The sequence below is a fragment of the Lacerta agilis genome, chromosome 2 (assembly GCF_009819535.1).
Source record: "Lacerta agilis isolate rLacAgi1 chromosome 2, rLacAgi1.pri, whole genome shotgun sequence".
In the NCBI taxonomy this organism is placed as follows: Eukaryota; Metazoa; Chordata; class Lepidosauria; order Squamata; family Lacertidae; genus Lacerta; species Lacerta agilis.
In genome coordinates this window covers 75676907-75704235 of record NC_046313.1, presented here as the reverse complement: position 1 = coordinate 75704235, position 27329 = coordinate 75676907, and the positions used below count along the sequence as shown (strand labels likewise).

The following is a 27329-nucleotide window of genomic DNA, read 5'->3' as shown; positions in this document are numbered from 1 at the left end:
CTATAATTTCTGGAAAGTTGCTTGCTCTCTGTGCGTTTCAACACTTCTTAAGATAGTGTAACCACTTTTTGCATCGTGGTTCCTCAGATCAAGGAGGTTTCATCTGTGTTCAGATATAATTGGACACCTTTCTGAATCAAGATGGACTGAACCTTTCAAAACTGCACTGATTTTTTTGGTTTCTTAGAATCCCCAAGCAATGTTGGATAGGAGCCTGCTAGTAAGTAACTAAAAATACTATGTCCGTTATATCCATCTTATGTTCATTGTCATTTTGCTGCAAAACTAGCATCTCCATGATGTGGCTGCCTAAGCATCCTAAGTACTGAGGAATACAACAGAGAGGTGTTGGTGCTGATATAAGTGGGCACTTGAATGCCTATCATGGGACTTTGAACTCATTTCCAAGTTCCTCATGCCTCTGTAACCACTGAAGGAAGCAATAGGTTAGAATGGGCTATAGTTATGTGATGATGAGAGTAAGAAATGCTTCAAAGAACATTATAGGTGTTGGCCTTGGGTATCTGCTGGGTAAGGTACCTGGCCATTTGCCCCATTTGACACTTCAAAGCTACACAATTCCATTTCTTAAAATGTTAGATGAATTCCATCTATTTCCACTTGGCTTCTCTTTTATACAGCAAAAGTTTTCTTTGTGCTGTTTGCTTTATGTCTCCTAGTGAAGTATTAGAGTCCCTCGCCTGCAATCAGGTTCTGTAAAAGTCAATAGTTTGCTACTCATTCTGCTGACACTTTTCAATGCTGATATAATGAAGCTTAAAGTTTTTCAAAACATCAGCAGTACACTTTTCTGAATTCTCAGGATGGGCATCAAAAAACGCAAACTTTGTCACGAGGCCCTCCTCCAGACTTCCTCCCAGACCCAATAGATTGTGGTCATAAACCAGTAAAGGCTGAAACAGTCCATGGAAGAACATAGGTAAAGGTAAAGGGACCCCTGACCATTAGGTCCAGTTGCAGACGACTCTGGGGTTGCAGTGCTCATCTCACTCTATTGGCTGAGGGAGCCGGCGTTTGTCTGCAGACAGCTTCCGGGTCATGTGGCCAGCATGACAAAGCCGCTTCTGGTGAACCAGAGCAGTGCACGGAAACACTGTTTACCTTCCCACCGGAGTGGTACCTATTTATCTACTTGCACCTGACGTGCTTTCAAACTGGCAGGAGCAGGGACCGAGCAACGGGAGCTCACCCCATCGCAGGGATTTGAACCACCGACCTTCTGATCAGTAAGCCCTAGGCTCTGTGGTTAAGACCACAGCTCCACCCGCGTTCAATAAACTAATAAAGGCTGAAACAGTCCATGGAAGAACATAGTGGTAACTTAACAACTTCCTCTCTATTCCAATGCTAAAATTGATAAACAACAACAGCCCAGTGGTCAACAACATCTGCACCTCATTTTCAAAGGTCTGTCTGTCTCCCTCCCAGCAGAAAGATAACAAGGAAGGGAGGCAATCTAACATCTCTTGGGAGAGAATTCCACAATATGGAAGCAGCCAAGGAAAAGTATCTCTCTTGTGTCACCACCAACCATGCCTCTGATGTTGAGGGGTCTGAGAGAAGGTGCTCACCTGAAGATCTTAGCACCCAAGCAGGTTTATAAAGGGAGATACGATCTTTCAGGTAACCTTTGAATTGTGCCTGGAAATGGACCAGTAGCCAGTGAAGTTGTTTTAACAGGGCAGTAACATGGTTCCTGTAAACAGTATGGCCACAACATTCTGGACCAGCTGAAGCTTCTGAACATTTTTTAAAAGGCAACCCCACATACAGCATGGTAAAGTCATACAGTAGCACACATATCCAACTTAGTGCTATGTTGGGATTCCACAGGATTGTATTCACCTAAGTCTTACTCAGAGTAGACCCCACTGAAATTAATGAACCTAAGTTAGTTGTGCTGATTAACTTCAATGGGTCTACTCCAAGTAGGACTAGCACGACCCATTGTTATAACTGACACAACATAACTTGCTCCACTTACATTGTAAAGGATGCGTTTCTAGGTAATAGAGGCAGATGCCAATTTTACCAGTGACACTGATATTATTATCTTGAGGATCAGATAGCCAGACTTCACTAAATCTAAAATGGCATGAATATGTGGTAGTTAAAGATACATTAAGTAAAATTGCTTCTTTTCAATTACTACTTCATCATTTCAACAACTGATTTTCTGTCCATAAAGATTGTATGACTTCACCATCAGAATCTGGCTGCTGAACAGCCTTTATGTACATTATCTTAAGTTAACACACATTTCTCTGAAGAACGAAGAGACTGACGGAAGCAATAAAACCAATACCCCCTCCCTGAATCTGCCTTACTCTTCTAATATTTTCTACATATTTTAATATTAGTGATAGAGTAGAATCTGAGTTTAAAGCAGAAATCCTCAAGCCACTGAGGAGGTTGGTGCAGACCCACTCAAGAGTAAACAGAAAAGGAAAGGAAGAATAATGAAAAGCTTCTCATCAATACAGTTTTCTTATTAAATTCTTATAAATGTAAGAGTAAATATTACTCTTATAGAACAACTGATTGGTTCAAAAATGGGAAAGGAGTATGACAAGGCTGTATATTGTCTCTCTGTTTATTTAACTTATATGCAGAATTCATCATGCGAAAGGCTGGACTGAATGAATCCCAAGACGGAATTAAGATTGCCGGAAGAAATATCAACAACCTCAGATATGCTGATGACACAACCTTGATGGCAGAAAGTGAGGAGGAATTAAAGAACCTTTTAATGAGGGTGAAAGAGGAGAGAGCAAAATATGGTCTGAAGCTCAACATCAAAAAAAACCTAAGGTCATGGCCACTGGTCCCATCACCTCCTGGCAAATAGAAGGGCAAGAAATGGAGGCAGTGAGAGATTTTACTTTCTTGGGTTCCATGATCACTGCAGATGGTGACAGCAGCCACGAAATTAAAAGACACCTGCTTCTTGGGAGAAAAGCAATGACAAACCTAGACAGCATCTGAAAAAGCAGAGACATCACCTTGCCGACAAAGATCCATATAGTTAAAGCTATGGTTTTCCCAGTAGTGACGTATGGAAGTGAGAGCTGGACCATAAAGGCTGATCACTACAGAATTTATGCTTTTCAGTTATGGTGCTGGAGCAGACTCTTGAGAGTCCCATCGACTGCAAGAAGATCAAACCTATCCATTCTTAAGGAAATCAGCCCTGAGTGCTCACTGGAAGGACAGCTCCTGAAGTTGAGGCTCCAGTATTTTGGCCACCTCATGAGAAGAGAAGACTCCCTGGAAAAGACCCTGATGTTGGGAAAGGTTGAGGGCACAAGGAGAAGGGGAAGACAGAGGGCGAGATGGTTGGACAGTGTTCTTGAAGCTACCAACATGAGTCTGACCAAACTGCGGGAGGCAGTGGAAGACAGGAGTGCCTGGCGTGCTGTGGTCCATGGGGTCACAAAGAGTCGGACACGACTAAACAACAAAAATATTACTATTTTTCAATAGGTATATAATACTACTCCTAATAGTTACTTGTATAGTGTGGCCAAATATCCAGAGAGCTTTTCCTTCAGTATGGCATGTTTGGGTGTACCCTTATTCAGATTAGGGTCCATTCTTACCTTATTTGTGTGTTTTTAGGGTCCATTCTTTCCTTGTGTTGTTAAAGATGTTATCAGCATGCATTGTAGCTATACTGGTTTCACTGGATTTTGAAGGGTCTTATAAGGAATGTAAACCACTAGCTTTAAAAAAAACCAAAGGATTTGACATGTTTACACACACAAAAAAAGAGTTGTTCTGTTATTTGTAGACTGGGGTGTCTGGATGAATGTGACCATAATAGAAAAGGGCTGCTATTTGGAGTTGTCTTCTGTGTGCACTTGAATAAAGTACAGCTCCTGCCGACATTAATGTCCTGTTCCAATATGATCGTTTGCACTTCTATCCCTGGGCAAAGTGGTGTCACAACTGGAATGATAACTTCCAATACCCAGTGAAATTTTTGTTTTCCATTTCACCTTGGGCACCCAGAGACATTCTGAGGCTAATAAAGATAGTGGCAGCTGTTTCACACAACACTTGTCAGGCCACTGGGTAAAATGTAAAATAAAGATATAAAGATATGATATCCACATAGACATTTTCCCCTGCCATGCCAGGTACCGATGCCTGAAAGGCATCCTTGGTCATGATTGTCACCTGAGCATTCATGGTCAAAATCAGATCTAGAACAACCCCTAAAGTATGACTCTATGTTTTCAAAGGAGTGCTATTTCTAGAATGGCCATTCTACTAATTTCTACTTGTCTGGATTAAGTTCCAATTAATTGGTTCTCATCCACATTGTTACTGATTTCATATGCCATTGCAGAACTTCCATGGAATGTGGTGGAAAGGAGGCAGAACTGGGCACCATCTGCATATTGGGGTTACCAAACTCTGAAACTGCTATGATTTCTCTCAGCAGTTGCATACAGATAACAGCAGAACCCTGGGACACATCATAGGCCAATGGCCAGGAGGATGAGCAGGAGTCCTGTACTGCTACCTTCTCGAGTTGTTCCTCCAGAAACATAACAGATAGTGCCTCTAAGCCCCAAGACAGACAAGCAATCCAGGAGGATACTGTGATGCTGGGTGGGTTGCAGGAAACGGAAACAATATTATTAATAATAATTTTATTATTTATACCCCACCCACTCTGGGGAAGCATAATGATTATATATCCAGACATTCCCATGTGGCATACATTATTTGCAGTAGACCCATCCAAAAGGTTCTCTCTTGTGGGTTGGCTTTCTGTATACAATGGTGTATATTCTTCATCCATTTTTATATCTTCATATATAACACACACCTGCAATTTAAAATTTCATTGTCGGAGGCAGTTTTCATCCCATTACTACCACAAGAACTGCTGTGACTGAGAATTAAAGGTAAAGGTAAAGGGACCCCTGACCGTTATGTCCAGTCGCGGATGACTCTGGAGTTGCAGCGCTCATCTCATTTTACTGGCTGAGGAAGCCAGCGTACAACTTCCGGGTCATGTGGCCAGCATGACAAAGCTGCTTCTGGTGAACCAGAGCAGTGCTCGGAAACCCCATTTATCTTCCCGCCAGAGCGGTACCTATTTATCTACTTGCACTTTGACGTGCTTTCAAACTGCTAGGTTGGCAGGAGCAGGGACCGAGCAATGGGAGCTCACCCCATTGCAGGGATTCGAAACGCCGAGTGGCGCTGTGGCCTAAATCACTGAGCCTCTTGGGCTTGCAGTTCAGAAGGTCGGTGGTTTGGATCCCTATGACAGGGTAAGCTCTCATTGCTCTGTCCCAGCTCCTGCCAACCTAGCAGTTTGAAAGCATAGTGGCACAAGTAGATAAATAGGTACCACTGTGGTGGAAAGGTAAACAGCGTTTGCGTGCACTCTGGTTTCCGTCACGGTGTTCCGTTGTGCCAGAAGCCATTTTGTCATGCTGGCCACATGACCCAGAAAGCGGTCTGTGGACAAACACTAGCTCCCTCCGCCTGAAAGTGAGATGAGCGCTACAACCCCATAGTCGCCTTTCACTGGACTTAACCGTCCAGGGGTCCTTTACCTTTACCTTTTACCTATTCTGAGATCTAAATGAGGTGAACTAAAAGAGGCAGTGGTGCATTTTTTGATTAGACAAATGCATGAAAAAGTGTCATGAGTTTTGAGTAAGCCTTTTATTGACATCGATTGCATGATTTGCAGGGCTCCAAGGCTGCCCTGTTAATTATAGTATGATCGCGGGCTCCAAACTCCTTCGTTAATTCGTGGTAGTGCCTTGGCATAAATATTACCACCAAAACATCTGGCTAGGAGAAAGAGGCATGTGGAAGGAGGGCGGGAAAAGAGGGACAGTATCTCCTTCCTCTGGTTTCCTTACTTCTACTTCCCTCGGGGATCAGGCCCCTATGGAAGCGCCCTCGGCGGCGAGCTGCGCTGGAAACAAACAAACACCCCAAGCTGCCTCAGCGGGTCAGGAAACAGCAGCCTGCAGTGTCCCCAGCGGCCAGCAGGTGAGAGCAGCCCGGCGGCACCTGCTGCCGCTTCTCTCTCCGCTGACGGCTCCAGGCCTGCCTTCCTTCCCCGCCTCCGGCGCCTGGCCCTGAACACGGGGTCTCTGCTTCGGCTTGGCCCGCTGCGCCGTGACGTCCCTCGAATAGCGGCTCGAGGCGGGCGATTCCTGTGAGGAGGTTGGTTCGAGACGGCGCTGCCGCCACCGCTCCAGAAGCAGCCGCTTCCCTTTCCCTTCGGCTCAGGAAGGGCTTCGAGCGGGTCAGCGGCAGGGCGCGCGCTCCCTCGAAGGAGAGCTTGCGGAGAGCGGCGGCGGCGGCACCCATTTCGCTTGTGGGGGCGGCGGCCACGAGTCCAGGCGCGATGGCACCCGCAACACCCCGGGAGCCTTTCGGGCTCCTTCTCCTCCTCCTCCTCCTCCTCCCCGTCGCCGTGGTGCCTTCCAAGCTGAACATTCCCAAAGTGCTGCTGCCCTTCACCCGAAGCACCAGGATCAACTTCACACTGGAGGCAAGCGAGGGCTGCTACCGCTGGTGAGTGAGCGCGCGTGCGAGAGAGAGGGAGTAGCAGAACGGGGTCGAGCGCGCGGGGCCCCGCAGAGTTGAGGCACATGGCGCAGGTGTGGCGTTGAACTTTGCTGCTGAAACTGCAACCCGTGAGGGTTGAGGCGCGAGAGAACTGAGACTGCAGGCTCCCAGAAAAGAAGCCTTTGCCTGAGGCAGTCAGTTTTAGTTAGCGAAGTACTATTCCTAAAGCGGTGAGCGTCTTAGCCCGTACCGTTTTACTCGACTCATAAATCCGCGCAACTGTGGAATCTCTAGGACGCTTGCGCCCTGCTTCAGGCGCAAGGGGACTGCTTTAAGAAACATGAGTGTTGAGAGTTTGGCGCAGTTTCATTGCAAAAGATCAGATCAGGTGGTTTGATCACCTTCTCGCCCTCCTTGGTTCTGAGCCAGGGGGAATCTACACCAGTGTTTTTCAACCTTTTTTGGGCAAGGGCACACTTGTTTTATGAAAAAAATCACGAGGCACACCACCATTAGAAAATGTTAAAAAAAATTAACTCTGTGCCTATATTGACTATATATAAAGTAATTCTCTTGAATAGGAATCAAATAAACACAATTTTTCCCACGGCACACCAGGCAACATCTCGCGGCACACTAGTGTGCCGTGGAACAGTGGTTGAAAAACACTGATCTACACATTTAAAAAAACGCTGTGAAAATGGGTTGTTGCTTTAAAAAAGAAAAGTTTTGAAAAATGCGTTGAATTTTGCAGAGCTCCCTGTCCCCATCTAGTGTCACATTTGTAGATTGCACTTTACAACACATTTAAAACGTTTTTGTAGCTGAGTCCCCAGTGTGCTTTCTAAGTGTCGCTGGGTGTGTGAGAAAGAGAGAGTCAGAAGTTTATCCATGCTGTCTGGGCTGACTTTGTCACCATGAGGCATAGGTGACAGTGTGCCAAACCTAAGAAGCTTGAAGTGGTACAGCGATAGTGGCAGAAATCCAACCAGTACCAGAACGACAATACTGCGGATGCGTAAAAACCCAGAAGTTTTGAATACAGTAGCAACATGAAGTTACAAATTGTGTTTCTCAAAATGAACAGAGATACAGAGTAACAAAAAAAAGCTTCTCTCATTGAGACATCATTTATTCAATGGTTGCCTGCCTCAATGGTGGCAAAAGTACAAGTGAGCAGTACTGTACTGTGTTTCTCATATGGTAGAAATTCTTTTAAAAAGTTAGCTCTACCTCACAACCTCTTTCCTGTACTGTCTTAACAGATTTCAGTATAGAAGAAAAGGGGAAATGGTTCTTTTTAAAGTCTGCAAGTAAAGTGTGGATTATGCACGTGCCAATAATCAACTATAGGCCTACTAAACAAGTATAAAGGAAAACATCTTTCAGTTTTATTGTAGCTCAAAACTACTTGCTCATGTAAAATGAAAGAATGTTTGATTTCCAAATAACTATGCTGTCCTATTCTAAACAAACAAACAAACTATTAGGCTTGCTAATTATTGAGCTTTCCACAAAGCCACAACAAAGAGAAGTAGAACATCTCTAGAGTGGCACTCCAAATGTCCTCACCCAGCAGCTTCATATTGATGTTAAACAGATGGACATCAACAACTGGGTTGCACAGAAATTCCCCAGTAGCATATTCTGAAGCTGGCTTTGTAGATGGGAGTGGACCCAGCATAACATCATGTCTCCAACCTCCAGTGCACATAGCTGGTCAAGTAAATACCATAGCCAATAGTCTCAAAAGCCACTGATGGAAATCGAAGAGCAGCAACAAGGTCACACTCCCCTAGTTCCTCTCTTGATACAGGTCTTGCAGGGCAACCAAGGTTGGTTCAATTCCAAAGCCAGACATGAATCCAGGCTGAAATGGGTCAAGATAATCTGCTTCCTGCAAGATTATCTGCAGCTTCATGTCCACCACCTTCTCAATTCTTTTCAATGCCTGTGTGGCCACCACGCAATACGTCTATGAAGGGGTATTTGCAATTCAACAGCAGCTGTCATGAACCTCCTAGTTCTTGGGTGGACTTTTTTTCCAGAAGTGGCCTCACCACTTCCTGTATGAGGGGGACAGGCACCACTCCCTCTCACAGAGACCTACACAGTCAGCCCATGTGTAGCTACAAAAGGCTAAAGAAAACAGGTAGTAGTCCAGGCATATCCAATCATCTACTGCACATCCTCAGGTTGTAAAAGAAAGATGTAATTGAACCTCTAAAACGTGGTAAGATATAGTTCTGGACGCTCCCTCAATAATGAAGGTCAATAATGTGTTTTGACCTTACTTATATTAAAACCATAGCAAAGTGTGTAAAAAAAATAGATAATTTCCCTCCAAAAAGACTCATCAACTGATCATGTTAAAAAAGTACAGTACAGGAAACTGAGGTTAAACTGGCCTGGCCTGGCATGTGTATTTAACTGGGATCTAAGTTTTGATTACTGAGGGTAAGTCGTCATTCTAAAGTTTTCTCTTTGGACATTATTTTGATTTCTACATACATTTATTTTTTACATTTTATATCCCATCAACATGTGTAGTTCAGCAGAGCCTTCAGGATGCATTGCTCTAAGACATGGGAATAAATGGGAGAAATATCCAAATAACTGCATTGACTTTGGTCCAACACCTGTTCAGACAATCTAATACCACTAATAGGTTTAAACATTTAACTACCCATGACTGACTGATGTAATTAGGTTTGCTCAGCACAGCAATACTCACAAGATATTAACAATTATCTTTGTGTTAGAGCTTCCATCTTTTAAAGCTGCTGTACAGACAGCTTGTGACATGTGTTTGGGAGCAACTGTATGTAGCCCTGCCACCAATTTCTGGCGTCAATCACCCAAGAAGCACAAGTGACCACAGACTTCTTTGCCATTCATTCTGAGTGTGTAGCTGGGCCTCACACAATGAACATGCTTATATGACTTGACCAATTCCTTCTGAAAGACAACACAGTAGAATTTCTTATAGAGTATCCTTAACAGAACCATATACACATAGGTCAAGGTAAAAACAAAATAAAAAATAAAAAAATCCTTCCAGTAGCACCTTAGAGACCAACTAAGTTTGTTCTTGGTATGAGCTTTTTTGTGCATGCACACTTCTTCAAGGTAGTTATGTTCATAAGTCTATAACAGATAGATTTGACCAATTAGGAGGAATGAATATTAAATCTCAAATATTAAGAGCAATTGTGATTGGTCATGATTCTTGATCCAGCCAGTGTTAAGTAGCTGTAAGTCCCATTGATTCAACTGGCATGTACTTAACTCTCGCACCATTCACCACATGATAACATTTAGTGAAAGCAATAAGTATAATTGGTCCCAGCAAATCTAACAAACTTCTAAAATGTGGACAGGTGGTAGTTTTAATTCTGTCTGACAGAATCTTCATATCAGACAAATATTCCCTGTGTGTTTATGTGTGGGGGGGAGGTTAAATTTCTAATTTGTATAGCCATGAACAGTCAATTTAAATATGCAAATTCTACCCAGAAAGTCCTGAACGGAAAATATTGTAATAAATTATGCAAATCATGTATGTTTATGTGTATCTACTTAATTTGCTTGCCTTTCATCTGTCTCAGAATTTGGAGTTGTTTAAATTTTTTATAGATCCAGGGAGAAGGGCATGGGGTTTAAGGAGTATGAACAGGGTGGGAAGCAGAGAGATGGATGAAACTGTATATGGACTATACAGTTAAAGATATTGTTGAGTATGTGTTTCTGGAACTGAGTATATAAAGCACATTCCTACACATGTGCATTAGACCTTTTGGATTTTTTACTGTCTGTTTAGCAGTATTCCAAACTGTTTATGAAAATAGGTTGGATGGATCAAGAATTGTCATCCCATGAATGGAAAAGCTTATTCCATTTGCAGTAGGGACTCAATCCCAGCAGAGGCTTCAACAAAAGAAAACAGGAGGGCAGGGAGAGAGAATTTGCATAGATTCCTCCTCCCCCCCCCCCGTAGTCTCCAGCAGCAGTAGTCTGGAGGGTCACTCAACTATACAGACCAGATTTTTTTTTGGCGGGAGGGGGTTATAGTGGCAACGAGGGGAAAAGTGGCAGTGTCTTGTGAGCAGAGCTGTGCTGATCCAACCAACTGTTGATATTTATGGCAGTTTCTGATTTGTTGTTTGAGTTATTAATGTTCTTAGGAAGTGACGGAAACAGTGGCAGAGAAAGCCTCTTCGGCGCCCGGGGTGGCGGAGTGGAGGCACACCCCCCCCCAGGGGTAGGGCGTCATGACGCACGTCGGCACTGCACATGCCCGGAAATTGTGCATCCCAGCCAGTGCTGCTTTTCCAGTGGCGAACCGGCAAGTGAGCGGCGGGTCATGGGGCTGCCCCGTCCGTCCGTAAAGAAGCACCGACAGGGTGCTGGGTGGTGGGTGAGTGGCAGGAGGGGCCAGGGAGTGTCACTCCCCCTCCCCTGGAACCCAGGGCACCCCACCCCCTACACCCTTCCTATGCCACTGGACGGAAATAACCCAGAGGGATTTCATTTCTGCCTTGATATTTTTCTCTCTCTCCTTCATTTGGTATTTTGCTTATAACAGTAGGCCTGTGTTAAATGACTTTTCCCCTTTTTGCTGCACTTAAAAAAAAACAGGAAGTAGAGTTTCATCTAAAGTATGCTTATATTCTCTGTGTGGGAAACAAAACGGAAGTAAAATTTTATATGTGGTTTTAAAAGTACTGGTAAATAAATAAATAAATTGTTGATAGATGATATTTTACATTTTTACCTGGAGCTGTTAACAAGGAATTATTCATGGAGTGTTTTTTTTAATCATTAATGTTTTCTAGAATCTCACAACAATCTGTTTCGCTAACTGCTTTTGGGAGGACTTGCAAATGCATGACAGATGTCATTGTACACACTATTCTTTTCCTCCCTGTGCTGGTCCTGCAAAGGGGTATATGATCTTGAGGAGTAATGATTGCACAGACTAGGCTTAAGCGTGTTGAACTCCAGTCACATAAATCTTAGTTAAATGTATGTATTTTCAGTGTTGCATGGACAAATACAAGGTGAACCTTAGGCTGAAGTAACTGGGGCAAGAATGCAGAGGGACTGAGTGTGATTTTGCTTTCTCGCTGCATACACAATCTACACATGTTAAAGGTTGGAAGGTGCACTCAGTATCAGCCACTGAATAAAAATATTCACAATTATGCTGGATATTCACTAGAAAAAGGAAACTGCCTGAATCAGGCACTACAGTTAGAGACACTAACTCTTATCTGTTAGATACATTAACCTGTAATGCTAGTAAGTGTTACAGTTTATCACCAAAATTTAGCAGTTAGGTTATGGAGATAGCTAGTTACAGGTAGGTAGCCGTGTTGGTCTGCCGTAGTCGAAACAAAATAAAAAAAAATTCCTTCCAGTAGCACCTTAGAGACCAACTAAGATTGTTATTGGTATGAGCTTTCGTGTGCATGCACACTTCTTCAGATAGCTAGATTAGACAACAGCTGTTTAATACTTTTGCTTGCTTGTGCACGACAGTGGACGATATAACTCACTTTAGCAGTCTAGAGATGTCTGTTGACCACAAGAATAATATAGAGGCAGCCTGAGCTGTGTTTGTGGTCAGAAGAGTCCATGGCATCACTGTCCACTAAAACCAGTAAATGCAATCAAGAGTGACAAATAGACACATTTTCCCAAAGTTTAAATTGTGGTTGGCTCTTTATAATTTGTTTTGGCAAGTTGTTTATCCCACAATGTTTAAGAAAGTTATAGTTACTAGTGGCACCACCATCAGCAGTGAGTCTATTTGCTTTATCTTTGTTTATTTAGCTCTTCGAATCAAGCTCATTTTAGCACTTTGAAGTTAGGTCTTTAGATGATTCTTTCAAACACAATCTAAGTATTCTTTTTCTGCTTTAGGGTTGCTCTCTAAAGCACAACAGACAGGATGTGTGGGTGATACGCTATATTTGAAAGAATACGTGGAGGAAGTTGCAACACTAATAGTGAAATCTTTACTCAGAAGCACAGTATGTGCATACAGCGTTGCTGCCCAAGTCAATTTGCAAGACTACATTTTTTTAGTCCTACTTTTCTCTAAAATATAAGATAGAATCAAGTTAATTTGGCAGTTTTGAAAATTAAGCTAAGGCATGAGTGAATCCTTCAGAGGATATCCTTCAAAGGATATACAGTAGATCAGGGGTAGGCAACCTAAGGCCCAGGGGCCAGGTGTGGCCCAATCACCTTCTCAATCCGGCCTGCGGATGGTCTGGGAATCAGCATGTTTTTACATGAGTAGAATGTGTACTTTTATTTAAAATGCATCTCTGGGTTATTTGTGGGGCATAGGAATTCGTTCATTTCCCCCCCTTCAAAATATAGTCCGGCCCACCACGTAGGAACAAAACAAACAAACAAACAAACAAACAAAACTCCACAAAACAATTTTTTTAAAAATCCAGAAGTAACAATTATTCATATTTCCTCTCCAAAGCATTTTTTTAAAAAAAATTCTCATAAAAAGAACTGAAGAAGGGAGTGGGACTAAGTTTCAATGAATGGGCATGACATTTAATCAGAATCATTTTCTGAGCTGTAATTAAGTATATACTTTCAGGCCCTTTTTGTTGCTCTATATTTTCTTCCAGTGCTTTGAGGCCTAGTGAAGAGGAACAGAACCAATGCATACCACACGCATGCAAAAACAAAACTGAAACCTTTTTCTTTTCTGGTGACAACAGCACCTCCTAAAGGAAGTAATGTATCTTGTTCTTGCACTGAAGAGTTCAGTTTGTAACCTAGGACTTGCTTATCCTCACAGAAATTAGAATAATCTGATACCATACATATTTTTTAGAAATGATTTATAAAACATTTGAACCCCTTATCTTAAAATATTTTATTCATCAAGTTAAAATAAAACATTCCATAATCTATTTTTTATTTTTTCAATTTTTTCCAATTTTTCAGAAAAAAACAAAAAAGGCTTCAGGAAAGAAACGGGGGGGGGGGGGGGGTTTTTTTTCTAATTTTTCCAGGTTTTTTCCGGGCCTTCACATCTCTAACCCTACCCCTCCCATGAAGTTTAACTCCCAGGGGCCAGACAGATTCCCCATTCCTGTATTAAAGTGCAGTGAAAGCAGTTTCAGCACACATTGTTGTATCTGAAGATCTTTTGTACCTGGGACAAAGACCTTGGATCTGTGTTCACCTTATCTCCACACTTAGGTTTTTTTTTAAAAGACACAGTAGGGTTTTTTGTTTTTTTTAAGACACAGTAGTATTCTCTGTAAAGTGCCAAATATAAAAGTGTTTTAAATAGGATAACAACCTCATTTTTCTCCAGTTTTGTCAGGAAGTAGAAAGCTGCAGCCTGCAGGACAGTGAGCTCTTCAGGAATCCTGAATCTCTGCTTGTTGTCAGGCCCACCGATTAACTGGATAAAAATATTATTCTCTGATTAAAGGAGTAGCTGAACATTCTTCTACCAATTAGATATAGCAGAGCTTGAAATCCAAACTTCTACATGCCGCTTTAGAGGTGGACAATAAGATTTCTGATCTGTCTTGAATCCTCAGGGTTGCCATTCTTAGCCACCTTGAAAGAATTAGTACTAAGCCTGATTTTTGTTCAACGGACTGCTTCAATGAGTCATAGAATTATTTGCTGTAATAGGTGCCCCCCACCCACCCAGCATAGGCTTATTTTCTACTTGGCAGGGTAGCTAATCAAAAGAAAGTAAAAGTACAGCAAGATTCAACATAGAACCAATGTGTTTGTAATAAGTGAAGCCGTAATTTTAAAAATGATTGGCTTGAAGATGTATTAGTAGGTTTTTCATTTGAAACTGACATTGCTGAAAAGGCAAGGACTATTTATATATTATACATAACATGAATGAGAAAGGGAGAACAAAAGGTTTTCAGTGGGTTTCTACATCTTCCAGACCTGCGGCAGAATTCAGCTGAGAATGTGAACAATAAATAATTTCAAACTAGTAAGTAAATGACAGCGGGTTGTCGTTGCCCTCCCCCCCCCCGTCAAGCCATTAAGGGAAATCTTTTCAGAACTTTATCTCCATAGAAGGTGGTAGAGTGAGCTGGCTGTGATGCCATTGCTTTCTCTGAACACCTAGGTGTATATTCAAATATACCTATACCGATTTTGCAGCTGGTGATACAATACTTAAAACTGATAGGAACTGCTGGTAATACAAAGTTAAATATAGCATGACTTTACTTAAATGCTAAAGGAAACCCTAAATGGGCATCAACATTTATCAATAAGTCTCACTCCAGTAATTTTTGTTTGTTTGTTTGTTTTAAGGTCTTCTACCAGACCAGAAGTTGCTAGCATAGAAGCTATAGACCAAAACAACCATCAGTGTTCACAGAAGGCTATTGTGCAGGCCCGTTCATCGCAGGTGACACGCCTTACAAGTATTATTTTGGCTGAAGATATTTGTAAGTAGAGCAATATTCTTCCCATTTTATTTGGAGACATGTACGTTTTAGATGACTTTGTTGTTAAGTTAATTCTATGCTATTCTTTGGTTGGAATGCTTTATGCCCTGCGCCCATGAAACTCTTGATGGATACACTAAGTGCAAAAATATACTCTCCTACCTGCGTGTGTTTAAAATTTGTCACGAGCAAGGAAAAAGAGGGAGACAGAGAATGGAAGCTATGCATCATCTTGCTCTCCTTCTCATTCTTCCAGCATGCATTACCTCCTTTCTACATTGAGAAATGGGAGGCTGAAAGATTGACATGACAGAGGGAGTAGTAGAAGTGGAGAGGATACTATTGGGGGAAAAGGAGCAATGTTTTTTTGAGGGGTGGGGTTGTATTCTGGAGCATAGAGGGTTGAAAAGGAACATACTGTACATTCAAAGTCAAGATATGCTAATAAAATCAAAATGGAAAAAATGGATGAGACTTGCAATACCTTACTGTTTAAATTTTGCATTTTGCAACAGTTTTTAACTTGCTCATAGAATTTGTATTTATGGAGGGACTCAAAGGATGTCCATAGTTTATAGTTGCTTGGATTAATGATTAGTGTTCATGGTAGAGATTTCCAAATTGATAACTGAAATGTATAGTTGATAACTCTGGCAGTTCTTTATGGAGTGAGTTTGTGTGCCTAGTGAGTGTTCAGCCTGAAATTATGCACCCTTAAGCAGAAGTGTGTCCAGCTCAGTATGGCTTACTTTAAAGTAAGTAAATGGAGTTGGCTATACATTAACAATAAATGGATTTTGCATATAATACAACAGATGGCACTAGAAAATACACTTTAATGAATTTGTTAGCGATGACCTTTTGAACATATATGAAACTGCCTTATATTGACTCCACAATGTCTGGTCATAACCCTTAAAACTAGGCAGTGCAGATTGGCCATGGCCTTTTTTCTGAGATCCCTTTAGCTGGAAATGTGTGGTATTAAGCCTGGGACCTTCTGTATGCAAAGGATCCTCCTCACTATTGCAATCAATTGATAAATAATTGCATCATTATTTATTTTTAGTTATTAATAAAAAACAAAAATCAATTTGTTGGCATATAAGGTTACCGGTACTGTTTTATGATACAGGTAGGTTGCTGTGTTGGTCTGCCATAGTCAAAACAAAATAAAAAATGAAAAAAATCCTTCCTTAGAGACCAACTAAGTTTGTTCTTGTTATGAGCTTTCGTGTGCATGTGTGTATCTGAAGAAGTGTGCATGCACACGAAAGCTCATACCAAGAACAAACTTAGTTGGTCTCTAAGGTGCTACTGAAAGGAATTTTTTATTTTTTTATTTTATGATAGTTACCCATGTGAGTTTAAAATGGCTGGCATTAATTTAAAATGTTGGAGCTTAACATTAAAGTATAAGGGCACATGAAAATGCCTCTGAACTTATTTTCCTCATCATTGAGCAAATGGAGAAAATTTCCACACACCTGAGTTGGATGGAATATATTCTAAATCAGATGGTATTTTTTGCCAGACAGACTTCAGCCCTGACATCTCCCCTGTCTTTTGAACTTAAACATGATAAAATGGCTTGGAGCCAGAGGGTTAATGACAGAAAGGGGTGCTGCTCCTCTCCTCACAGCAGCCTCATGGAAAGCCTGTCATGGGAGTTGTTGGTGCCCTCCTTAATGGGATGGACTGTGGTTGTGAGGAAGAAGGGGGATTACATTCTGTGAACAATTTCCCCCACCCCTTCGCTATAGCCCTAGTTTACCTTAGTAAAATATTATAAATTTCTCTGGACTCTGCCTCCTTTATTCCACTAACACAGGAGAGGTACTTTGGGGTGAGGAAGAGAAAGGAAAATCACATTCCATCAACCCTCTTTCACCAACACTTGTCGGGATCCAAGACTACAAATAAAACAAGTCATGGAGCTTACCAAAAGCTAAAAAAGTGGATATTTTTTGTTGGAAACATATTGAAAACTATACAGTGCCAGCTCCCTTCAGTTTTGCTATTATTGTATTTAATTGCATATGTTTCATTTTGAACAAAACCATCCACTGCTATTGAGGGAAAATGGCATGCTTTCTCACAATGTTTAAACCAAGCATTAAACTATAAGATGCAGTGGTTTTTGAGGTTGAGCCTATCTTGTAACTAGATATTTTCCTGTATCTCATCAAGTAACTGGCCAAGTCCTTCGCTGCGATGCTATAGTTGACCTTATTCATGATGTTCACATTGTGTCCACCACAAAAGAACTGTATCTAGAGGATTCACCATTGCAACTGAAAATTCAAGGTTTAGATTCTGAAGGTAAGACTATATCTCTTTTAACGTAAAATATTCATCCAGACAAAGAGCTCTTCCTGATGTTATGTTGGCTATGGCCACACATTTTCCTTCCTAAATCTACTGCTGTGTGTCAGTAGGCTCAGCTTGAAATTCCTATATGCATAAATGAGCTTCTAAATTTGCATTTTAATCATATGACATTTCTCTTTAAATTCAAAAACCTCCATCAATTGGGGGGGGGAATCACTGTCTCAGTCTAGTTTTGCGGTCAAGTGTCTCCTAAGAAAGCCATACAGATAAAATACCTGACTGAAAGTATCACACATCCTAATTGTAAGGGTTCTGCTGTGGTTCCTCGCGAGTAAAGAGGCTAGACTCAGGTCCTGTGTATTTACAGGTTTTATTGTGCAGATATGTACACTGCAGAGCTCAAAAGTCCAGGACCAGCTTAGTCACTTTCAGATCCCGGAGGTGGCACTTTCCTGGAGCGCCCCCAACATAAGAACTTGGGCACCTCTAGTCTCCTCCTTCCCTCCTTACGTTTCACACCCCTGCGTAATTGGGGCGACGGAGTTGCTCCCTCTTGGCTGGATCTGCTGAAGGGGCGTTGTGTCTCTAAAGCATCCCCCAGCCCTCTCTCTGCTGGGCTGCTTTCCTTCCTGTTGCTCCTGCTGGAAATCCCCCTGCTATCTCCACAGTGCTGTGGCTCTCCATCCCTTGACAGCCCCTGTACCGCCCTGCTGGGCGCTGGCTGTTCCCTGACACTAATTCAATGCTATGCTGGATCGTGTGCCTCCTCCTCCCTTCATGGGCTGATTTGGTGTGATGTGAAGGTAGAGCCATCCTGTTTAGTGCACCAAAGAGCTGTCTTCATGATACCCAATAAAACAGCTGTGTAGCTCACCTGGAGCAAGTGAGGTTACTCTCTCTTTGCATCAGCCTATGGTGGGTGGTGATCCTGCTTAGCCCTAGGCTTGGGTTCTCTGAAGGGAGCTGTCTTGTGCACCCAAACTCAGCACTAAGCAGCCTTGCTTCTCCCATCCCTGTCAAGTAGTGGGGAGGAGGGAAGCAAAGCTTCATTTTCCAAGTAGAAGCAGCAAACTGGAGAAGTCTCGCTTGCTACTGTTGCTTGCAAACTCCAGCCTTGTTTCTCCCATCCCATCAGGTGTCAGGAAAGGGATAAGCAAAGCAATGTTTTGCAAGCAAAAGCACCCTGTCAATCATGTGGCATTATAAACATATTATGTGATATGTTTGGGCAGCCCTGTGACTTTGGCCTGCGGGCCTGATCCTGCTAAGGATGTGGCTCATGGAACCAAAAGGGTTCCCCAGCCCTGCAGTAAAGCAATATACTTGCAGAGATGTCATTGGGGTGAACAATACCCTATAATATAAAGCACATAAAGCTGCAAGACCTATGTGTGGGGCCTGAACGTAAAACGAAATACTGTGACAGTAACAAAACATGAAATAATTATTACAGTTGTATTAGGACTGCAAAGGTCACGACATGTGAATTACCTATAACAGGCCTTGCAATCATAGCTGACGGTATTTGAATAGCCTTAGAACTGCAGCTGACATGCAGGTAAAATGTGGTGGAAGGCATTCCTTTCTGTATTCAGAAGCTCTAAAGATGAGAGTAAAAAAGAAATTAAGGAAGTATAGCATTTCCATGGCTAGTCAGTAATATAAATATTTGTCTGCACTGGATAGCAGAGATTCTGTTTCATGAATTGGACTAATTGACATATGTTGGTATCAGTTCAAGTAAACTTAAATTTTGAGGGGAGTTGAACTGTCACCCGGGCATATTGTTCTTGCAATACATGTGCCATAGGGGTGCTGTGGCCAATGTCACAGCAAGCATTTCACATCTCTTAGTGTCTGCTGCAGATTTGCAGCTTCAGCACTGTTCCGTTTCTCCCTGCTAAAGAAAAAACAACAACACACGATTTGATTTGTTTTTGCTTTACTTTTCAGCAATATTGAGGGAAGATTTACCTTAGCTCCGCAAAGTTCAACCAAGTGTTATGAAAACAACCAATTATGATTGTACATCTTGTATAAAATACCCTTGGGCACTTAGAATTCTATTTTCTGTGGTAGATTGCCTTTTTAAATAGAAATTTTAGGATGGAATGCCAACCCACAGCACTCTACTCTGTATTAGGAACCCATGATTGAAAGGTATTTTTAGTCTTTGATACACTTAGATGCACTTTGAGGTGGAGGATGGTCATAGAGTGCATGTGTGACTGCAACAACAGTGAACACAACTGCAAATTCATTTTTAATTAATCAAAATAATTTGAAAATGGAGAGAAGTGAAGGATCAAGTCCCAGATTTGTCAGATTAAGGAAAAACTTCTTAGGTTTCTGAATTTGTGTTATCAGTTAGTTGTAAAAACAACCTTATTTCAGGCTTAGTTTTTGGTAAGTGAGGTTACAGGGAGCCAGGCAGAGGGCCTTCTCGGTAGTATGCCCTCCCATCAGATGTCAAGGAAATAAACAACTACCTGGCTTTTAGAAGACATCTGAAGGCTGCCTTGTTTAGGGAAGCTTTTAATATTTGATGAATTATTGCATTTTAATATTTTGTTGGAAGCCGCCCAGAGTGGCTGGGGAAACCCAGCCAGATGGGCAGGGTATAAGTAAATAAATTATTATTATTATTATTATTACAATAGAATTCTCATGAATTCTGCAGAGGCTTGTGAGCCAGTTCAGATGTTTCAATCCCTTGCTTCTTTATATAAACAACTATGCAAATGTTCTGCTTGCATGAGCAGTATGAAATTGAGCATGCATGTTTTTATTGTATGATATCTTATTTGTTTTAGATATCACATAAGTAGCTAGGAAAATGGGGTCATCTTGAAATATTTATACCCTTTATCTACCCACTTACCTGTAGCAGGTTTAATACAAATTTTAAAATTTCAGACTGCATTTGCACATTATGTTTCTGTGGATTGTGGAACGCTTTGCACTGTTTAAGTAGCATTAAATTAAAAACAAACCGCTATTTGTGAACTAGTAAAGCTGCAATTCTGTGCCTGTGTAATCAGAAGTAAAGACCCATTAAATTCAATGGGACTTGCTCTCACGTAAGCATGTATAGGATTGCAGCCGGATTGCAATTTCACATCCTATAGGTCAGTTATGAACTGATGACATTAACAAAGGCAGCCTTAATTCAGGCAGTTTCCACATTACTTCTAATTTTCAATAGTTGCCATTTGTATTAAACTTGCATCCAATGTGTCTGTAATCTCGGCTTCACTGATCATAGAATGTTTTATACAAATTCCTTGTTTCTGTTTGATAAATGAATGGTGACTCAATCGCTTTTTCCCCAGTACATGAAACTTAACAATAAGAATAAAATTCCAAGCTTCTGAAATAGGCCTAATTCATGCCATCTTGTTTTGTAAATATATGATTCTGGTTCCTTTTCATTTTCTTCTTCTGCTGCTCATTGTAAAAAAGTGACATTTTTGAGCTATTTTTAAGGAAAATTGGTGAAAATGACACTGCCATACGCCTGGATTTTCCCGGACATATAGCCGATTTCTATGCAGAAACTGCTACCAACTACAGTATTCTGGATATATGGCAATCCTAGATGTAGTTTTATGGCTGATTACCAAAATGTGGAAAGATTCTATAGCTGTTCTCACATTTGATACTTAGATTCTTGAATTGTTTTAAGGAAACACCTTTAGCACTTTGGCGGGACTTGCTTTTGAGTGGACAATTATGAAAGACCCAGAAACTAATGGATTCTCAGATTCCCACAATGCATTGCGGTAAGCATTGTTAAAATTGTTTCATTTCTTACTTTATGCATAAAGGACAATGGACAGGGAAATATCAAGTACCAGCTTTGATCTCCTGTTCCTGTTGACATTGCCCCCACCCTTGGGTTTTTATTTCTTGTGTTAGGAAGACTTCCTGGGGGGTGGGGGGAGTCAAGGCAACTCATGATATAAATTTTTAAGCAATCAACCAACAAAAACATACTGAAAATGAAACCTTTCTCAAAGAGTTAGGGATAGCAGATAAAATTTCATAGAAAACATCATTGATAGGCCAACTGGCAGCAAAAGACCATCAAAGGTGGTTCAGTTCAGGCTTCTTTAGGCAGTGTGGTCATAGAATTGTAGAGTTGGAAGGGACCATGAGGTCCAACCTCCTGAAAAGGACATTTCCTCCATGTTTTTAATAGAACAGTAAAAAGAACTGCAGGAATCTTTTGCCCAACATGGGGCTTGAACCCATGACCCTGAGATTAAGAGTCTGAGCTATCCCATCTCTCAAGGTCCATGGGGTGGAGGGAGTACTCCCTCGGGTAAAAAAATTGCTCTCTCACAGTATCCCTGCTCAACTCCTCCAGCAAAGTAATCCAGGGGGGAGAGATTGAATTGCATACAGAAATTATAGATAGCCCAGGCCTAGTGCACCCCACCCACTGTGTTTCTCAGTCCTCGGCATGCCACAAAATACAGGAAATTCATTGCATCTCTAGTGGCTGATGGGCTCTCTTCAACTTACTGGATCACAAGTTGTACAGGCTTGAATGCTCATGTTCTTATAAGTACTGGTAGCCTTTTATCTTGCTGATTTGCAGTTAAAAACTGAACTTAACTAAAGTACTGAACGTGAGTTAATTAACTTAGATTTATAACAGTTGCATGTTCCAGTTGGTACTCTCAGCGCACTCGTATGCCATTAAAAATTACTCATAATTAAAACAAGAGTCGGCCCAATAATACATGCTCCATGGATTTAATCCACAAAGTAGCAATAAACTAAGGATAATGGTTTGCTTCAAATTGTGCCCCCTTCCTCTGACAGAAGCCTCTTCAATCCACCAGAGGATTCTGTCTGCTGAAAGGGCGACAGGTAGGATCTTCACAAATTCCCCTGTTTTTCTGCAGCCCCCCTTCAGCCCCCACCTATTTCTAAGGACTCGGCGATACAGCTGCAAATAAAACATTTTAAGTGTGTTTTAAGTGCAATATACACACTAGATGACAATGGTGAGCCTTAATAAAAATTCAAGGAATTTTTAAAACGCTTTTTAAAAAAGAAGCATTTTCAGAACGTTTTTTTATATGCATGTAGATTCCACCAAAGGGTCCCTTATTCCTCTGTAAAATGTCTGAGGCATGAAGGGGGCTGCAGGGAGAAGAGGGGAAATTGCTTTCAAAAATTCTTCCTGTAGCATAGAAAAAAACCTACATATTTGGTATGTTAAAAATGGTTTACTCTTCCAAGGCTAGATTCATGTGCTTTTCCATACAGCAGCAAAAAAATAGGCTGTATAACTTTGCTTCCAAAATGGTAAGTGTTTTTAAATTATTTGTAAAGAAACACAAAGATGGCTTGCTTAGGCCATGCAGTTTAAGCTTGGAGCATCCATCTTACACATCCTTACTGGTCATGTTCACATGGTATAAAGAGAGAATTTAGTAACTCTTCCTCCCAAGGTGAGGGGGAGTGACCTATCTAAGCCTTGCAGCACAACTTACTCTGTGGTCTTAACTCCTTCATGCATTAGATTTAAGCATGTTGGCTATATGATCCTACATATGCTGTGCAAAGTTGTGGAAAGCAGTACACATATGTTGCATTTTTGCTTCCCCCATTGTTTACAACACTTCATTGCTTTCAGACAGACCTTTTGAGTTTGAGTTTCCATTTTGGTTAAAATTCCTCAGTTTTAAATCCTATCCAAGAACACTGTCTCTTTGGATATTTTTCATTTCATTCAATGTTGCAGCTCTGCTATTGATACTGACTCTTTGAAAATGGGTCTTCAATGAAGCTGAATCACTTTGTATATCCCAATTTGGTTACAATCCATCATAATAAATGAAACAGCAGGCATTCCATTTGTTTAATTTTCTTGGAGCCTCCAAAGTACTTTTCTGTTATTTTGAAGTTTCTGACCATATTCAAGAAGTACACAGAACACTAAATCAATTTTTCTTCATATAATTTTGCATATTAGAGCCAAGTAGAACATTAAACTGATAATCAGCAGAAAAAGGAGCTGTAAATTTAAACTGCACTTCAAGGCCTTAATTTTAAGAAGCGAGGCACAGCCAATTAAATACCAAGGGTTGAATTCAGCATGGTGCTAACGAGATCGTTCCATTTTTTCTTGTCTAACAGAGCAATCTTCCTTTTCGTTCTCCCTGTGTGCTGTTCTAGGGTTTCTCCTGGCCCTCCAGAGTGGATCTGGAGGAGTCACAGGGGAAGCCCCATTGCACTGGAGTCCTTGCTCTGGAGTCCTTGCTCTGGCTTCAGCTAATGGAACAGGGAAGTTGAATCCAATCTTAAGATTAAATATGTGCTGAACTCTCTTTCATTTAAATCATAACAACAACAACAACTACTACTATTAATAATAATAGTTTTATTCTGCATTTCTACCAAAGTTCAGTTTTCAGCATCGTTCATTAACAAGTATAGTATTTAAAACAGTAAAATAATATACAAGATTAATTACTAAAATAAATATACAAATTTAAACAGCAGTAGCTCAATTAAACTTCAGGGGAGGATGAAATGCATAGGCATTCACGTCATATGCTACCAAGGCCTTGGGAGCATAAAAATGTTATCAGCTGGTGATGAAAGAAATAGTAAATGAGGGACCTGGAAAATATACACAGAATGGATTACTCTGTGACTGGGTGCCATAAGAGAAAAGGCTGTGTCTCTGGTAGCCAACCTGTAAGGATCTAAAAGTGGTTGCCATTCTGTATGTTAGCTCCTTTACGGGCCAGTTGAGAACAAGATTAAGAAAGCATCGTTCAAATATATGTCACAGCAGCTTCATTGGAGCAAAAGAAATGATCGTCCTTTGCCAGCATACAATACAGGAATTTATGGGGGATTAGCAACATATGCAATGACTCCTTGGGCTAGCTCGTGCTATTAAAAGAGGGGAAGGAAAGCTGCCAGTAAGTATTCCATTATGAAATAAACAAATTAGAATAGGACTGATAGCATCTAATCAGCTGACTTGAGAAGAGAGTTAACGTTATTTCTGTTCATCCTGATTGTTCTTTGCTGTGTACAGAAATGCTCCTTTTAGCAGGCAAGCATCAGTGCCTTGTGCTATCTTTCAATATAAAAATGTTCTATAGTCAGCACAGTGGTTTCCATTTCTCAACTTGGCCACCCTATTCTGAAAGAGTTAGCAAGTTTTGAGATATGCATAGTAGGCAGTCCCATGAAGAACACATTACAGCAGTTTAACCTGGACATTATCAAGGCATTGATGCCCCGGCAAGATCATGCAGCTGCTAAGTAATGGAAGATACTCTGAACAACAGGTGTCACTTGAGCTTTCCTAGGTCAGACTGGATCTGTAGACTTTATAACTAAGGAGGACCTGCAATCCCATCGAAAGTAAACCTAATACACTGCCAATCCTTTGCATTTTTTAGATGACATTCCCCCTTCTTCATACAAAATACAGGTATACGAATATCTAAAGTTATTAACTCTTTTTACAGCATGCTGAAGTTCTCAGAATCAACCTATACACCACCTTCCTATATATTAGAGATGGAAAAAGTTGCCAGACAAGGGGACATTGTTTTAGTATCGGGCATGAAAACAGGGAGTTCGAAATTAAAAGCAAGGATACAAGAAAGTGTTTATCAGGTAAGGTCCATTTCTGCAGTACATTTATTATAGCAGTCTTCCAACAGGATGCTTTTTCTCCTCTTACAACTATTGTCCAGTGATGGAAATAAGGTGATACTGATAAGCAAAACATATATGCTGATCACAAAGCACAATTCAAAAAATGTTCTGCAGGACTAACAAATGTACTGTGGTGACATAAGATGATCTAGGCAAGATGCATGAAGCAGACAGGTGCATGTATAATGTGGATGAAGAAATCTTTTACTGCTTTGTGTAGTGAGACTGAAAGGTGACATACCATTGAATGTTTACAGTCACCTAAATGGGTTTCTGCATTCATTTCACTTCACATGTCCCAAAACTGCAAAAAAAATATACAACCTATTTTCTGGTACTTGCAAAATTTACCTGGGATTTTTGTCAACATTCACCAGATAATTGCTAGAGATTAGAACAGAAACCTCATTATTCCTCTGCCCCTTTCCCCCTTTTATTGTCATTGTTTGTATGGTTGTGAACAGTCCGCATTTCTTTTCACTACTTGTCTGTACATAAACATTCGGGAGCTGCTTCTCTCTCTCTATATATATATATATAGATATATATATAATTTTATTAATCTAGATTTTCAAGATAGCCTACAAAAGAGAACCATAAAACAGATATAAAACAGATCAAAAACCTCAGAAACAAAAGAAATTATCGTAGCAACAGTAAGAATACAAAAAAACAACAACACAGTAGATATAAAATCAGTTAAAATCGTGGGCAATCTTTTTTTAATGTCTAAAATGTGGTTCTCTGGTTAACCCAGTCACGTGGTGCCTTATAAATAATAGTAATTTTTATTAAGAAAGCCTATAGATGGCTTTTGAATGGTAAGAGCAGTTCAACAATGCAGCCAAATACATTTAGAAGGAGCTATCCTTTGCTATAGGTCTTCAAGCAGAGGCTGCTGGAGATATTAGATTTCTGAAATCCCAGTATCAAGCAGGGGCATATAGCGTTTGATGGTTTGTAAGCTCTCTGCTGACTCTACACGCCACTTATCATTGCCCTAGGCTGCGGGAACTTTGGAAGTAAGGACTGACACACACCAGAACTGTTGAACCTGTTGTTCTCCAGTATTCTTTGTGGGCTATTGCCAATGTTATTTTGCTGGTTTTGCTCAGTAAAGGATGTTGTAAGTAGAACATTGAAGAAGCAGTTAACAGGACTCCTAGGCTTCTGGGTTTATTTTCCTGGGATTAAAAACTGCAAAATGATGCACTGTTTTGTGCATATTACAGTTCTTCAGGGTATTCAGATGCCTGACAGATAAAAATAGGTATCCATTACAAGTATGGGTTTTGCAGCACCAACACCACTGTGGCAAAGTCAGCAAGATGCTACTCAGCAAGATTCTTTTCATATCAGCAGAAATGTATGTGTTTAGGGTATATGCAATTTTAAAAATAAAGAAAATTAACTAGGACTCAAGTGGAAAAAATATGAAACACTTGGGTATTTGTATCCCAATCTGAAAAGACCTTTTTCTTTTCTTTTTCTTATTACTATTACTTTTCTTCTGGAAATAGATTTAAAGGAAAAAAGCATAGACTCTGAAGCTCCCCCTCTTTTACACCCTCACAGTGCTATCTGGGAATATCTAGACCAGTATTTTGCACAATCAGCCACTTGATATTCAAAGTCTAACCAAGTTGCTTAATGTGTTGCTAAATAATGTTCCGCCGTAGCCTTAGATATACATATATTTTAAGAAGGTAAAGGACCTCTGTGCATCTCGTTCAAGGTGCCCACCCTTGGCTTGGCTTTTAAGTTTGCATTCCAGAATGAGAATTCTAGCTGAAAGAATGTGTTGTATTAATTGCTTGCTTGTTAACACTGGATTTACCTCATTCACTGATTGCTTGAGTGCACATACATTTTCAGTGCTTGTAAAATTTAAAAGGCAATCATGCAGATTTGTGTATGGCAATATAACTAACCATAGTATAACAGAATAAACAAACAGAATGTGATCTGATAAGGGCTTGGCTGCTCTGTCAATACATATTGATAGATGCTTACTACTATGCTAAGGTCATTGTCTTAACTTTGTGCATAAGTTAGCACAAAGAATATGTTTGTCGCATGATGTTCCTATTTTCCATTAATCCAGAGTATGGCCTTAGAAGAAGATAGCACAACACAGTCATATTCATGTGAGAGTAGACTGCCTATTAGGTACTGTACCCACAACCCCAGCTTCTTAAGTCATTAAAAATCAAACCCATTAATTTTGACATGTACCTTGAAAGAAACTAGAAGCCCCTG

At 40.8% G+C, this 27329-nt stretch overlaps 1 protein-coding gene across 1 annotated transcript in view; it reads left to right on the top strand.

Annotated features, from left to right (window-relative positions):
• The first annotated feature begins 6150 nt into the window (after nt 1-6150).
• Nucleotides 6151-27329, top strand: part of NUP210 (nucleoporin 210) — an 87950-nt gene continuing 66771 nt past the window's right edge. Inside the window, exons 1-5 of the mRNA XM_033140855.1 lie at nt 6151-6576; nt 14905-15041; nt 17232-17363; nt 21058-21154; nt 24878-25028. Coding sequence (XP_032996746.1) covers nt 6407-6576; nt 14905-15041; nt 17232-17363; nt 21058-21154; nt 24878-25028 — 687 coding nt within the window. The 5' untranslated portion in view covers nt 6151-6406. The remainder of the gene's footprint in view (nt 6577-14904; nt 15042-17231; nt 17364-21057; nt 21155-24877; nt 25029-27329) is intronic.